The 15,690-nt window shown below is 65.9% G+C and overlaps 1 protein-coding gene across 9 annotated transcripts in view; it reads right to left on the bottom strand.

Moving 5' to 3' along the window:
• TSNARE1 (t-SNARE domain containing 1) overlaps positions 1-15,690 on the bottom strand; it is a 77,151-nt gene that overhangs the window by 2,172 nt on the left and 59,289 nt on the right. For 6 of the 9 annotated variants that reach the window (XR_013824513.1, XM_079901488.1, XM_079901491.1 and 3 more), the window contains 3 exons: positions 5,121-5,193; positions 3,314-3,772; positions 435-517 (listed from right to left, as the gene is read on the bottom strand). Coding sequence is in view for 8 of the 9 variants with exons in the window: in XM_079901488.1 (XP_079757614.1) it covers positions 435-517; positions 3,314-3,772; positions 5,121-5,193 (615 nt within the window). In the remaining variant the exon portion in view is untranslated. Of the gene's footprint in view, positions 1-102; positions 518-3,313; positions 3,773-5,120; positions 5,194-15,690 lie in introns of those variants that run through there. The other 3 variants (XM_079901493.1, XM_079901495.1, XM_079901492.1) reach the window with 2 other exon arrangements.

The raw sequence follows: 15,690 nt of genomic DNA, 5'->3' as shown, positions 1-15,690 counted from the left end.
GGAAGGCAGCAGACACCGACAGACCCATCCTGCCCTTCTGAGAATAAGGGAGAAGCCGCAGAGCTTCCTGCAGGGGCAGCTGGGGTGCCGCACACCCTGGGAACAGGGAGACACAGCAACGTCGGCACCCACTGCAGCGAGACCCAGCTGGTGGGCACTGCTCCTGGCCGCCCCTCACCCCTGCCCTCTCACTTCACTGCTGAGCGGTGGGCAGAAGCCCCGGCCGCGCTCTCGGCGGCGCGGTTGGGGGAGGGGGTGGTGCAGACTAGGGGGAGGCGGGGACCTCCCCACCCTGGGCATGCGGCCCGCAACCCCTTCCTCTCCCCTCCCCCATAGCAGCCCGCCTGGGCGCAGAGAAGACCCTGCGGGCCTGCCCCTCCCGGACGCGGGCAGGGGCCGGAGGGGCGGCGGGCTGTCCCCTCACACTGACTTACTTGGTGCCGGCTGGCTCCGGCCAGGAGCTCGCTGGCCGCCTCTGCGTGCGAGGACGCAGCCTCAAGGCCGGCTTCAATACTATCTGCAAATCAAGACAACAGAAGCAATTATAGAGTGGAGACCCTGAGGTCGCCCAGGGCCGTGCAGACGGGGCGTGGACGGCATCTGCCCCCCGGTGATCACTCCAGGCACAAGCGGGGAGTCCAGCCTCCAGAGAACAGAGGCTGCAGCGAGGGGGCACCGTCGGCCCCCTGGCGTGGGTGCTGGCCGGCCTGAGCTGTCCGGACAGAGAGCCCAGGAGTGCCTGTCCCCTGGAGCCACGGCAGCCCACTCGGGAAAGAGTGAGGCCCGGCTCTGCAATGACTGCACGCTCACAGTCACCGTGAAGACGGCGAGACGGCCTGGGAACACCCTCCTCCGCACTCGGCCCTGGACGTCAGCAAGTGCACTAAGCGGCCGGTCCTGACAACACTGAGGGGCTGAGTGCGGACCAGGACTTCAGGCAGGGGCCGGCTGGGCGCGTCCACGCAGCCCCCCAGAGGTGCCAGCCCCACAGCACACCTGAGCCGCCCTGACGAGGCCCGGGGCCGCCCTTGCACGCCAGGAGACTCCCCTCCGCGACGCCCTTGGTAAAAAGGCAGCATCACAGAAAACAGGGGCCAGATCCATCCCTGCCCCGCTGTGGCTGCACAGCCCAGCTGGAGGGCACGCAGGGCAGGGGTGAGTCAGGACCGCGGTGCTTGACCCCAGCAGGAACCGGGTTTGCACCCAGCTGAGGACCAGGGCGATTCTCTATGCTGTTTTCTCTCCTCCCAAAGGGAAGGACCGCCCAGACGATCAGGGAGTGGGCACGGCCATGGGCACGGCCCTCAGCAGGGACCAGGCGCAGAGGTGCATCAAGTACATTCTTGTAGGAAAACAGGACAAGCCTCCAAATTCATGCATTTTGGTGAGTACTCCAGAGGCGGGAAACGGCTAAACGCCCACGTCTCCCTGGAGAGCTGCGCTCCCGGGCGCCACCCAGGCCCAGGCAGGGACCGTTCCCATAAACGCAGGTGCCGCCCAGGCACCAAGTCCCCTGGGCCCCGGGCTGAGCAGGGGGCGTCTTCCCTGCCTGTGGTGCCCTCCCTGAAGCCTGAGTCCGGCCGCTCCATGGGGAGCCCCATCAGGAGGGGCACAGGCAGGGCCACAGGCCCCCGGGCTCCCCCCCAGTCCCCGCGGCAGGTGCTCGGCGGGGGCTGCCCTGGAGGCCTCTGCTCTGGGGGTCTCCGGGGCACCCAGACTCTGGGTCAGGCCCCCCCGGGACCAAAGAGAAGCCCCTCAGCACCACTCCCCCAAACATGGACAGAGCCACAGGCACGCCGGGGGCGGGTGGCCTGCACTCTGCCAGCCAGCCGTCCGCAGCCCTGCAGCCGGACCCTGCCCAAGCCCCAGGCCAGAACTGACCCAGAGGCAGGAGCCAGTGGGGCTGGGCCTCGAGCCACCCCCAAACCAGGCGTGGCAGCCACTCCCCTGCTTGGTCTCAGCCCACCGGAGCGGAGAGTGGGTGTCCTGCCCCTACCCCTCTCTCTCACTCATTCAGCAAACCTCTCTGAGTCAGCACTGTGCCAGCCGATGCCAAGAGGAGCTCGCTGCCAGCGTACCGTCCCGACGGAGGAGAGCCGGGAGCCACGGGGCCCGGGAGAGGGGCCGCCGGCCCACCAGAGCAGGCAGGGGCGTCTGCGCCAGGCTGGGCCTCGTGACCGAGGAGCGTGCCGAGCGCCGCACCCGGGGGCCACCAGGAGAAACACAGCCACCAAGCTTCTGCCTTGATCCGGGGCTGGGAACTCGCGGGACGGGTCTCAACACCCAGGGCCACACCCGTGCCACCTGCTGCCAGCCCCCCTCGGCCCTTAGAGTGTGCCCACCCTGCAGCACCCCAAAACCAGGTCTGGCTCTGCCTGTGGGGGAGCAGGTGGCCTCCCGAACTAGGCCCTCCCCTCCCCACGGTCCCAGCCCAGGGCACGGCCGTGTCCTGGGTCTGCGTGCATCTCTGATCCGCCCAGCCCTGCTTGGTGCAGACCCCCACTAGAAGGTCTGCTGGGGCCTCTGCTGGGGGCGTCTGTGGCCCCCTGCTCGTCCCCACGAGGCTGAATCCTGCCGCCCCACTCTGCAGCCCTCAGGAGGGAGCTGGTCCTGCTTCTGCCATCGTCTCCAAAGTCCTTCCAGCAGCTCCCCAGGAAGGGGTGAGGCAAGGGTCCGGTGGGGCTCAGCTTGGAGCTGTGGGTGGAGCCATTACGCGCAGACAGAAGGCAGCCCGGCGAAGGGCACCCCTGACGGACACTGAGAGGCGCCTCGAGGAGGAGGAGGGAAAACGGGTGCGGGGAGGAGATGCTGAGGCGCCCCGGAGGGCCCGGCCCGCCCTCCACCCAGGCTCAGAAACTTCTGCAAAGCTGGCCCCGGCGGTGGGCCCTGGGAGGCTGCGAGCCCCAGACACTGCCCTGGCCTGTTTCTGGGGGCTGAGTGACCCAGGGAGAAGGGACCCCACTCCGAGAGCCCAAGAGGGCGTCAGGAGGTGAGCTCACCTGCCCTGCCTGCACCACGCCCAACCAAGACAGGGCACGGCAGGGGCAGGGAGGTGAGCTGAGCCGGGCCAGTGATGGAGGAAACGGTGCCGGCCTCCCACGAGCACCCGAGCGATTCACTTTCCGAGGTCTCGGAGGCCCCGCGGAGGCCCTGTCATGTGGGGCGACCCCAGATGGACCTGGCTCTGAGCCTCAGCTCCTTCACGCCCAGGACTGGCCTGGAGCCTCGGTCTCCCCAGCAGACGCACAGGGGCCTCAGCTCTCCCCGTGGTTCTTGCTCGAAGCTCCGTGCAGGCTGTTGAGGGTCCACTTACTCGGCAGGGCCTCGGCGGGCTGGCCCTCGCCGGCGGGGCCGGGGGCCGTGAAGGTCTCAGCCACCATGCGCTCGACGGGCGTGAGGACGGGGCCGGGGGCCCGGGGGCGCTCGGCCAGCTTCCTGCGCACCACCCCTCGCAGGTCCCGCCACTTGTGCTTGACGTCGCCCAGGTCGCGGCGGCAGTAGCCCAGCGCGTTCACCGCCTGCAGGATGCGGCTCCACACGCGGTGCTTCCGGGCGGGTGGGCCCCGCAGAGCCCCGAACAGCAGCGGGTAGTGGCGCGTCACCCTCTGCACCAGCACCTCGGTCTCCTGCGGGCTGAAGTTGGGCTTCCGCGTCTTGGTGCGTGAGTGGGAGCCCGGCCGCAGGGGCGCACAGCCCGGCCCGGGCAGCAGGGCCACCACGGCCGGCTCGGGGCTGGAGCTGCGCCGGCACACGGCCTTGCCGCTGCTGGACCCTGGAAAGGCACCAGAGGCTCAGGGCGGGCGGAGGCCAACAGGCGCCTGGCAGCAGATGGGACGGGCCGTGGAGAGCAGAGCCCCCGACCCCGGCTCGTGGCCCCGGGTCTCCACTGCACCCCGTAGAGGGGACGGTGGCCCCAGACGACAACCGTCATCGCAGGGACACCCATAACAGCACGCAGCACGCAGCGGGGGCCCGTCTGGGCCCAGGTGCCCATCCCCTCTGCCGGGCCCCAACCAGGGTCACAGCAGGTGAGTCCTCGCCACCTCCCCGCCCGGGACACAGCCCCTCCCGATCAGTGATGGGGCTCAGTGACCATCCGGGTGACACCTGGGTGTCCATCTGGAGCGTAAAAGCCTCCTGCACACCCAGACGAGACGGCAGCCAGAGCGAGGTGAGGGAGGACGTGGAGACAGACGGGGCCCTGGGGAGACGGGCGGCCCCGCCAGAGCAGGGTCCTGCGGGAACCCAGGCTCTGCAGCTGAGCGAGGGGCCTGAGGCGGCGCAGCCCGACTCTCTCCAGTCGCTCTGTTCCTGGGGGTGCAGCACACCCCGAGGAAGGCAGCCGGGCCGCCCGCTGGGGAGCAGGGCATGCATGGGCCTCAGCACCTCGCCGGCGCCCAGGCCTGAGAGGCGGGAGGCTACTCAGAGCCAGGGGACCCCAGTGAGGCAACGACTCGGCAGGGGAAAGGGTGAGGGTGGGGGGCAGCCCTGGGCCGTGGCTGGGTGCTGACTGCTGGCCGAGTGGCTCGGGGTGCCCCGAGCCGCCTTGCTCTTCCAGGCCAGGGGCTGTGAGTACCCCCTCCCCGACCTCCCCGCTGCCCAGGGCAGCCGGGCACTCAGGGCAGCAGCAGGAAAGCCTTAAGGCCACAGCAGGTGGCAGGCCAGGCTGGGTGGGGCCGAGGCCCTCACGTTGGGGAGACTGGGAAACAGCAGGGACGTCAGCTCCCCCCTCACAGCCCTGTAACCCACCACGTACGTTTCCTGGGAAGCGGCTCCCGGCTGCACACCCCCAGCAGTCTCCGTGGGGGGACCCACTGCAGCCCATCCCCCGCCCAGGACAGCTTGTCCTCCCCCTGGGGAGTCCCTGGCTGGGGAGGAAGGCCCGGGGCGGGGGGCGGGGCGGGGGCAGGCAGGCCAGGGCTCTTCCAAGAGCAGAACGGGTGGGCCAGCCTCTTGCGTGAAACTCCTCAGGCCCGACCTTCCCGAGGGGCTGGGGGCGACCTGAGGAGGTGGGGAGGGAATGCGGCAGACGCCCAGACCTCCAAACCTGCCCGGGCCTTGCCGTCTGCCCGCGCCTGGGGGAACGGGCAGGTGGCTGGGTGGATGGCATGGGTACCCACCGATGGCCTCTCCTTGCTCTGACACCATGGAGGCCAAGTCCTTGATGATCTGGTTCACATCCAACAGGTCACTCTGTGGAAACAAGATGGCAGCCATTAGGTCAAGGGCACGGCCACCAAGAGTGCTAAGTGAGAGGCAAGGACCAGAACAAGCCCAGGGTCACCCCGCAAGTCAGAGACATTGCTGGGATCTGAAACACTGTCTCCTGACCCCGAGGCCAAATCCCATGCTGAGGATCCCAGGGCTGCGCGCTCCCTTGCCGTGTACAGAGGACCCTGGAAGGCTGCAGTCTAGTCTAGTGCAGGGCTGTGGCCCCAGCACTGTCCTGCAGGCCTGAATAAAGGGGGAAGGAGGCTGAGAGCAGAGGGCACAGTCTGCACCTCCCACAGGCCTGTCAGTCCTGCAGGCACCTCACTCCTCATTCCCTCCTGGGGGGGCTCCTTGACAGAGGGTCCACTTTTCCTTCTCTGTACACTCGGCACCTAGCGTGGGCCAGCACACGTGGGTGGGTGGTGGGTGGATGGATGGATGGACGATGGATGGACGGTGGTGGGTGGGTGGATGGACGGCAGCCCCACTGCTGTCTAAAGAATGAGTAACTTTGTGAAGCTAGTGAATGGGGTAAGAAGCAGAACTGAGCCCAGGAAACTCTGGGGTACCTCCCGCCCTGCATGTCACGCTGGCCTCTTGCATCTTCCGTGCCGCCCACCTCTATCCTAACTCCACTTTGCCCAGCAGCAGTACCAGTGATGCTGGTGAGGGGCGTGGCCACAGACCACCTGCCTGGGGTGGTGCCAGGGGCACCTCACACACGGCACCTTCACACCTGGCAGCACCTGTGAAGGGAGGTCACAGCACCCACCTGACAATGGAGGTTGCGGGGCCCGGAAAGGTGTGTGCCCTCCCGGGCCTCACAGAAAGGGGGAGGGCTGGGATGGGCACCGATGCCTGCTGACTTGAAGCCCTCTCCCTGCAGGAGACGGCTCCTCCACCGGCCAGCCAGGTGACCCTGCGCAAAGCCACTCACCTCGGAGCCAGGTTCCCCCACCTACCACTGGGCAAATCCAAACCTCCTCCTCCCTCAGTGCCCAGCGCCTGGCCAGGGTAGAGCCAGAGGGAAGGTTCCTTCGCGCCCGTGAGACGGCGGGGAGCGTTCACAGCCCGCCCCGCCCCCGCCCCGCCCCCGCCCCGCCCCCCTGCAGCTCACGCGGAGCCTGGACTGACTTCCACGAGGCTCATTTCCCCCCACTGCAAAATATCACCAGGAGACTCATCCCCTTTTTAGGAGTGCTCTGGGAGATGAAGCAATTAGCCTGATCTTAAACCAACACGTACTATCAACTGCAATTCCACCACGGGGCTCACACACGGCGGAGGCGGCGGCTCTGCTGGGACGGGGCCCACGGCCGGGAAGGTGGTGGTGAGCGTGGGGCCTCGAGTGGCCTTGGCCTGGGCCCATTTCCGGGATCCGCATCCCCACGGCCCTCCCTGGCTGAGGCCACTGGGGGGGAGGCCAAGCTTAGGCGCCACCCTAAGGTCCAGACCTCAAGGTCACACGCGACAGCGGCGGGCTCAGCCAGGCCTCAGGCAGACAGACACACCTCTTCACACTTCCAGGTTCCCGTCCCAAGGCCACCAGACCACCAACCTTGACCTCGGCCCCTGAGCTTGCCCGGTGGGCCGCGGACAGAAGTCTCTCTCGCACAAGGCTGGCCTGGGGGCCCTGAGCCTGACCGTGGGTGCACTTGGACTCGGGGGCTCAGAGGAGCTTTTCTAGGGCACACAGCCTCCCATGCTGTGTGAGGGCACCGCTGGTACCCCCACTTCACAGACGGGGAAATCGTCACCAGAGGTTAAGGGACTTGCCCCGGGACACGCAGCTGGGGAATACCGGCACCCGCGTTCACGCCTGCCCGGCCCCCCTTCCCTGGGTCACCGCCGGGAGCGGGGCAGCCCCGGCAGTCGGGACACCTGATCAGCACCCAGGGGTGGCGGGTGCTCCCAGGGACGTCTGGTGCCACAGCCACTGGCACCGGCAGACTTAACGTGCACGCGCTGGACCCCTTCCCGTGGGCACAGGGATGGAGCCTCGCAAGGGAGAGGACAGGGAGGGGGTGGCTGAGCAGGGGCCTGGGAGCGAGCCCACCGCCCCTGGAGCACGAGCAGCCGTGCGTCGCCGCGGCCTGGCCTCGGCGGGACACACGGCTGCTGCAGCAGCACTGACCCCGAGAACCCAGGACAGCCCGGGTGGAACACGGGGTCCCCGGTCCGGCTCACGTTCTGGGCTTCAGGAGAGGCCCCCACAGAGATGCAGCAGCCAACGCAAGCCCCCAAACGCTGCAAACACGCAGGTGCAGGGGCTGCCGACCAGCTCTGCACACGGCCGTCTCCACCAGGGCCTTGTCTCCTCCCCACGCGACCTTTCTGTAGCGAGCAGCCCTCCGAACACGGTCGGGGCTGTGGCCAAGGACGCCGGCCCGGAGCGGCAATGACCCGGTCCGCTGGCGTGAGCTGAGACGCACCCAGAGCGCCGGGCACACAGGCCAGCAGCACCGAGGAGGCTGAGCCTCACGCAGGCGACCCGCCCGGACTGCGCTCCAAGGGCACCCGCATCTCATCCTCCAGAAACTCATCATCACGGCTGCCTCCTGGGAGGTCTCCACTCGCTGGGGTCTGGGGAGTCGATGTAACCTTTGACACGGACACCCTCCTTCATTCCCAGCCTCCCTCTTTTTAAGACGCCTGAGACTCCGGCCGCTGACCGTCGCCACCGCTTGGCTGGCGTTGAGGAGCGCCTCCAGCCCCACGTCTTCTGCAGACTGTCCTGGGGCCCTGCTTCGCCCTCAGACCCATGACCCTCCGAGCTGTTCGGCGATGAATAAACCCCTCGCTTGGAAGAGACGCTCAGGCTGGGCTCCTGGCGACGCTCCGTGCTCCAGGGACGGCTTTCTGCAGAGACCCTTCCCCACGTGACGCAGACCTGACTCGCCCAGGACGAGGCTGGGCCCGGACCCCTAATTCCCTCTCTGCCTCACACAAGATGAACCTAACCACTCATCCCGCGACCCGCTGGGGCAGGAGGCGTGCTGGCCAAGCGTCAGCCCAGCTCCTTTCCATGGCCTGCGCCCTCCGCGGATGCCCCAGCCCAGCCCCTCCGGCTCGGCGCACTCCCTTGCAGACGAGAAGCCAGTCCCGACTCCCAGGTGTTTGCACGTCGTACAGCACAGCGTCCTCCTCGCTCAAGAGCCCCCCACTCCCTGGAACAATCCTTCTGAATAAAGATCTTACCCACTCAAAAAAGAAGGAAGCCGCGTGGGGGGGATAAGAGGAGCGAGGGTGTCCAGGGCCACCCGCTCCAGCGGGTCTCCACCAGCTTGGTGGCCAAGGGAGCGAGGATGGGAGCAGGGGACACTGCCCCAGCACCAGGCTGACCCCCGACCTCGGGCCACCGTGAGGGGCTCAGCAGGGTGCGCCCCCCCCCCCCACCACGCAGAACCAGACGGACCACGGGAAAAGGGTGGCAGGCGAGCCTGGGGCCACAGACCCCTCCTGGACTCCCAGGCAGAAGCCTCCTATGTGACCTCAGAGAACGGACCAGACTGGCTCCGAGGGGCTGCTCAGAGCATGGGGACCCCAGGATCCCATCTCCCAGCCAGATGAGCCTGTGGGCACACAGCCTCCAGCCCCCCTGCAAGGTCTGGGGCGGGGAGCCCCACGCGCACGTCCCTAGTAACGTGGAGCAGGTGACCCTGGCTGCCCGGGGTCTGCGGCCCCACCCCAGCCCCAGGCCTCTGGCCGGTGGGGGAGTCTGTGGGCTAGCGCCTCCTCCTCGTCCAGGATCACTCACGGCTGCTGGGACGTGCTGGCTGGGGGTAGACCTGATGACGGGCCAGGAGAGGGCGGGCCCAGGGGAGGGGGCAGCACACAGAGCGGCAGTATCTGGGCACAGGCGACCGGCACGGATGGCTGTCCCTCCGGTCACCGTGCTGGGCACCTGAGCAGGCCTGGGCTCCCGATGGAGGATGCCAAGGGCAAATGAGGGGGCTGTGCCAGAGATCTGGGCCCCACCAGGAGCTGGGGTAGGAGCCGAGCTCCAGGCAGAAGTCCAGGACTCAGTCCCCGGGGTGTGACCTCAAGGCCTGGCTGGTCACAGGGGCCATGCTGGGAGCCCAGAAGCCCCCCAGGGCTGCCCTAGGATGGAGCCCCCGGGGCAGCCCCAGCCACGACGCACGAGGGCGGCACTGGGAGCCGTGTGCCCAGGCGTGGGCACCAGAGAGCGGGAGAGACTATAAAGCACCTTAACTTAGTAAATGTTTAAAGCAGGCAATTATTTTCCTGATGGCTTCTAAAACTAGAACTCATTAAAAGCTCTCACGGAATCTTCTCTCTTTTTACTGGCGCTGAGGAATAACAACCTTGCATAGGACATAATAAAACCTCGTGTGTGTGTGTGTGTGTGTGTGTGTGTGTGTGTGTGTGTGTGTGTGTGTGTGTGTGTGTGTGTGTGTGTCCTCCACCTTTAAGAGCAAAAGGAAAGAAAATGCCGCTGCACTTTTCTCTATCACGCAATCTCTTCTCGTAATTAGGATCTTGGCAACCATCCACCTACAGAGACGCGGTCCCAGTTCACGGAATAGCCAAACTTTATTTATCGATTTATTCCCATGTTTATAGCTAGATATTGGCCAGATCAACAACCCCCCACCCTCTGGCCGCACAATGCCAGCTACGGGCAGGGTGGCTGAGGCCCCACACGCTCTGCTCAGCCTGGAGGCCCTTCCTGGCCCCTCTCTACCCCAGCCTGCTCCCTCCTCGGCCTGCCAGGTAGCCATGGCAACAGAGCAGCTGGTGAGCACAGAGCTCTGCACCTGGGTCAGGTGACACAGCAGCTCAGGAGGGGAACAGGTAGCGCCAGGCCTCACAGGTGAGATCAGGTGAGCTGGGCTTGGCACAAGGAGCCGGTGAAGACATGGCACACAGGCCGCGGGCAGAGCTGGCTGGGAGGCAACAGGTGAGTCGGCCAGACCCATGCCTGGCAAGCCCGTTCCATGCTGGCAGTGGCTGGGGGCACGTGCCCGTCTCATTCGAACTCCTCCCGACCCCCTGGGGAGACCAGGCACCGCCCTGCCCTCCAGACAGGAGGAGCCCACCTCAACCAGAGTTCAGAGACCGGCCATGGGCAGGCGGAGCTGGGCCTCGTGGGCTGGCTCCTGGGCTCCGCCAACCCCTCGTGGGGCGATCTCAGTGCCCTGCTGCAACCTCCTCATCTGGGGAAGGTGTCAGAGCATCACGGTCGGGATAGCCCCGCTCTCGAGTCAGGCGGCTGGGCTCCGGTCCCGGCTCTGCCACACGCAAGCCGTGCGGCCTGTGGCCCGGCCAGGTGGCGACTCCGCCAAGGCTCCACCTCATCTCTGGCCAAGCTGGAGCGCCGCGCTGCTCACGTTCACAGGGCTTTTGTGTGGGCTGACGAGAAGCTGCGTGTAAATAAAGGCAGCAGAGCCCTTTTATTAGAACACAAATCTTCTGCGGAGTCCCAACACGTACAACTTTTCACCCATTCACCTGCCATCCACTCAACCCTGTCCATCTACCCACCCATCCCCCACCCATGCCCCTACCATCCATCTATCTACCCACCCCTCCATCCCCCATCCCCTTGATTGTTCCAGAGAGAGTCACTGAGTGCCCAGACAGTGTCGTGCACCCTCTGGGGCGCCAGGACTAAAACAGACGAAAATCCCTGCCTCCATGGGGCTTACGTTCTCCTGGAAGAAGAGAAATAATAACGAGGTAAGTAATTAAGTGGTATGTTAGACAATGCAGAGGACAACTGAAATTTTAGACAGGCAACATCTAAGTCAAAACCTGAAAATAAAAGGAAACAAGTTGCTGGAGTGTCTGGAGGAACAAGGGTCCAGGCTCGGGACGGGGGTGGGGCTGGAGGGACGCACTGGCCCGGTCCTGGCACTGCGACCTCGGCCGCACTCAGGGAGGAGGGACAGGGCAGCCCACTTCGGGGGCAACGAGGAGCCCAGGTCTGGGAGGTGGGACCAAACTGCCCCCAGGCTGGAGAGGGCCGCCCCACCGAGAACCTGGGAGGACGTGGGCCCAGAGCTGGCCAGGGGGCAGCAGGAGCACGGGGGTGTGGAGGCACCCCTGGCAGAGGCGAGGGGCAGCCGTGCAGGGACAAAGCAGGGGTCACCCGTTAGCACTTGGGCAGCAGGGAGGGCCCTGAGGGTCCATGAAGACCACCGGCCGCAGCTATAGGGACGGCAGGCAAGCCACTGGCCAGAGGGAGACTGGGGCTCTGAGGGCGGCCTTGTCTCCAGAAGAGGAAGCTCTGGAGGCCTTGCCTCCGCCCTCTGGGAGGATGGGCTCCCGGGAAAGGGGCCCCGGCGGAGGGCTGGGCACTTGAGGGAGTGTGGTGGGGACCTGCAGGCACCCCTCCTGCCCCTCGGGAGAGGCCTCGCCCTGTCTCCCAGCCCCCAGCTCAGCCTGCAGCCCCAGGGGTCACCACAGTGGCACCCAGGGATGCCCCACATTCCAGTCCGCCAAGCACCCCGCAGCCCATTATCTGAGAGTCCCCCATTTCTGACCGCCCCACAGGACTAAGAAACAGGCTCAGAGAGGGGACCTGAGGCTGGAAGGGATGCGAGGGGGGGCCCGCTGGGAGAGCCGGCTCTCCCCAGGCTGGCCACAGCCTTGCTGTGTGTCTGAAGGGACCCCAGCCCTTCTTTCGGGACCCCACATGCTCAGTTACAGAAGGCACAGGGTGGAGGGTTCACGGCCACTGAGAATGGGCAGTGGGCACCCAGCCCTGCAGGCCAGACTCCAGAGGCGGGAGGGCCGAGGCCCTGGAGGACGCAGGGCTCTGGCACAGCTGCAGGTGGAGATACAGGCCGTCGAGGGGCAGAGGACAGGCCTGGGGACAGAGCTGCCGCTGGCCGACAGTGGGGAGGGGCAGCAGCTCCTGGACACTACTTCACCGGGAGCCCAGACACCTCCTGACGCCCACCGATCCCGCCGCTGCCTGCCCACTCCCAGCCTCACGCCGCTGCCCGAACCCACGTACAGCTCACACTCCATAACGAGATGGACGTTCCCTCTCCTCTCTGCTCCAAACAGGGCCACTGGCCAGGAGGCTGCGAGCCGCCACCTCTGCCCCAGCAGCACCCCTCCCCGACCCTCGGGGTCCTGGGAGGTTTGGGGCCCCTGAGGCCTGACCCACCTGGAACCAGTGTCAGGGAGGTGCCCTCAGCTGGGAAGCCAGAGACCAGCCGCCTCCAAAGCAGGGCGGGGGGGAAGGAGCCCGAGAGGGGAGCCAAGGGCTGGCAGGGGGTGCATGGTGCCGCAGGTGCCCTCTCGTCAGAGGGACCCGCCCCGCAGACCAGGCTCCTGTATGCTCGGAGCTCCCCTCGGCCTGGCACGGCCCTCCTGATGCGCCCCACCTGGGTGCGGCCAGGGCTCAGACCACCTGGGTCCCAGCCGTGTGGCGTGCCTGTGGGGAAGCGGGTACCGACATCCTGGCTCCACGGGATCACGTGCCAGGGACACGTGTGCCCTGGGCTGGCGCGGCTCCCCTTCGTGATGAGCCACTCTGCCCTCTGGGGCCACGAGGTGCCCCCCTATCCAGAGGGGTCTCCTGCACTCTGGGAGCCCGCAGGCCAAGCACAGCCGTCCTTCGGGCAGGGAGCCAGCTACTGGAACCCCAGGCACACAGCTCTCCATCGCCAGGGCCGCCTCTAGAGCTCCAGGCAGAGGGCAGAGCAGGGGAGGGGCGGCAGCCAGCAGTACCCGGATCTGGGAAGGGGCTTCCGGGCGGCAGGAGCCACAGGAGCAGCAGGTGAGGCGCATTCTGGGCATCACAGGAGCCCAGGGGTGGGGAGGAGGCTGTCTGCGGGGTAACAGGGAAGAGAGCAGTGGGGGCCATCTCATCGTGCCCACAAATGGGGAGCCCCCAAAGGGTCTTAAAGGACATTCTGTGCTGCCAGAGGACGGGCTGCCCGAGGAGGTTGGGTGGAGGTCTTTACGGCGCCCCCAGGGCAGGATGCCCTCGCTCGAAACCTAACTGAGCAGGTCCAGGGGCCACTGAGCCAGGGAAGGGCCCAGAACCACTGCGGGAGGCCCTGGCAGCCCTCAGTCTCCTGCCCACTCACCACCTGATCCCTGGCCAGCAAGCCAAGGTGCCGGTCGCCCCTGACAGCCCTCCATGGGCCATCTGAAATGGCAGGGCCCCGAGAAGGAGGCTCCTCCCTGACCCACCCATTTCACAGATGAAATGACCGAGGCGAGAGGCAGGCCCAAGGTCACCCAGCCAGTTAGTGGAGACTTGGGTCTAAAGCCAGGAAAAGGCACCCCAGGCTGGCATTTTATTTTGTCCCATAAGGTGACTCGGGGAGGGGGAGGAGAGCAGGGACAGAGACACTGAGTGGACCCATCAGCTCCACACCCTCCGCGCCAGGCTGCTCGGCGCCCAGCAGCCACCCCGGAAATGCCCATCATGGACCAGAAAGCAGAAAGAGAAGATTATGAAGGAATCGGACGTGATTAACCTGTTGTCGGGACTTTAATTCCACCTTCTGGGCCTCCGTTTCCCCATCCGTCCACACCCCCTACCCCCCACCTAACAGGTAAGTCCTTCAAGGCAGAACAGGGCCTCAAAGGGGCTCCCTGGGACCACAAGTCTCACTCCAGTAACACTGTGAACGCATAAACCCATGCAAGTCCAAAAGCCCCCCTGGAATGTGGGGGGCAGTAGGGGGGGTACGGTAAGGAGTTTCCACACGGAACCAGTCTGCAGCCTGCCAAGGTGAGAAATGCCACGTGTGTCTTCCTGAGGCTGTTCCCACAGTCCCCTTCCCAGAGCACCGGCCCACTCACCACAGCCCAGCCCGACAGGCCATGCAGATCTGGACAAACAAGCCCCAAGAAACCTAAGCAGCGGGGTTCTTTCTGGCCGTCTCTGCTGCCGAGACTGAGTCTCGGCACCTTCCCAACAAGTCCTGTTAGAGATGTGCTGTCACCAGGACAGATGCAAACCTGGGGGAGGGCTTTTTAAACGCTAATGACAATTTTCCTTTGTCTTTCCCACCTCCAAAGACCCTGAAGTGGGGGAGGGAGGGTTGCAGGGAGGGAGGAAGGGATGCAGGGAGGTGTGGTGCCCAAGACCAGTGATGCTGACTCCCTGTCCCACGCCATCACCCTCTGGCCAGCACCTGCTTCGTACCCACACCACCCACGCTGCAGATGAGGAAACAAGCTAGTCAGTGAGGCTGGCCTCAGGCCCCGCCCACGGCCCCCCAGGAAGCTCCAGCCTGGCTCTGAGGGCCACAGACAAGACATTGAATTCAGGCTGGCCCTGCATCAACCGAGGTCCTGGTCGGCCCAGAGCCCCACTCCTCTCCCACCAGCCCGTGCCCCTCCATCTTGGCTAAATGACAGCAGTGGCCTCCACATGGGGCCCCCTCACCCCCGGTAAAGCCCACCCCCTGCCTGTACTCACCACTCGCACGAGGAGGGGCTGGCGGTACCTGGGCCCTCTGCTCCCCCGAACCCCGGCTGGGGGCCTCTGCGTGAGCACAGAGCTGTGCATCTGGCCCCTACCTCAACCTGGCGGCCACGAGAGGCTGCCCAAAGCACTGGCTGACCCCCGAGCAAACCCCACGACCTCCTGGGGCTTTGCCCTCAGAGCGGAGGGCCCACCTGCTCAGGAGCTCCCAGCATTTCCTGGGGGGCAGCCCTCACCCCACTCACATCCTCAGGCCCTGGGCCCTGCTGGGGAGCCTGCACCTCTGCTCCCTATGTGCCGGACCAAGGCCAAGTCCGTCCGTCCTAAGCAGCCGCTTCATTCCACCTCACACAGGCGGTGCAGACCCCCGGGTGTGCCCGAGGGGCTGTCGGGGGCTCCCCCTAAGAGGGCTTCAGCTCTCGAGCTGCAGGAAGAAGCGGGTCCCTCTCTGCTCAGGCCTGCCGGCACCTGGAGCTGTCAGGGCGATGGCTCCTAATTTGTTCTCAGCTTCTCTGGGAAAGCAGGTCTCACTGTGCCAACGGCAAGATAAAAACATCTCTGTGTGTCTGGTCCTTTCTGGACCATCTCGGCAAGAGGAAGAGGGCTGCCTTCCGAGACACGGCCCCCGTGTGGCCGCCTTCCTCTCTGGGCAGCGAGGTCTGGTGGGGGGAGGCGGTCCACTGAGGCAGGTCCTCTGTCCGGTGCTGAAGAAACAAGCATCCCTCCACCAGGCCGAAGTGTGGGGGTGCGCAGAAGGAGGGGGCTCGAACCCCGCCTCTCAGGGGGGCGTCCACCTCCTTCAAGAGTGTAGGACCTGCTCATTGCAGACACGGTAACAGGGCCTGGGCCAGTGACTCAGTTTACCAACCTGCCCAAGTCTCTGTTTTTCTAAAAGAATCTGCTTTTAGGGAAATTTTGTTCCAGAAACCCAGCTCCTGAGAGCTTCGGGGCAGGCAGGCCCCCCAACTCCTCTGCCGGCAGGCAAAACCAAGGCCCAGAGGGAGGAGGGGACACACACTCAGAGGCTCAGGGCCCACCACCAAGAGAACCAGGCGGCCCAA

Source organism: Stenella coeruleoalba (genome assembly GCF_951394435.1).
Source record: "Stenella coeruleoalba genome assembly, chromosome: 17".
In the NCBI taxonomy this organism is placed as follows: domain Eukaryota; kingdom Metazoa; phylum Chordata; class Mammalia; order Artiodactyla; family Delphinidae; genus Stenella; species Stenella coeruleoalba.
Note: the sequence above shows the minus strand (reverse complement) of the source record. Positions and strands in the feature narration are given on the sequence as shown.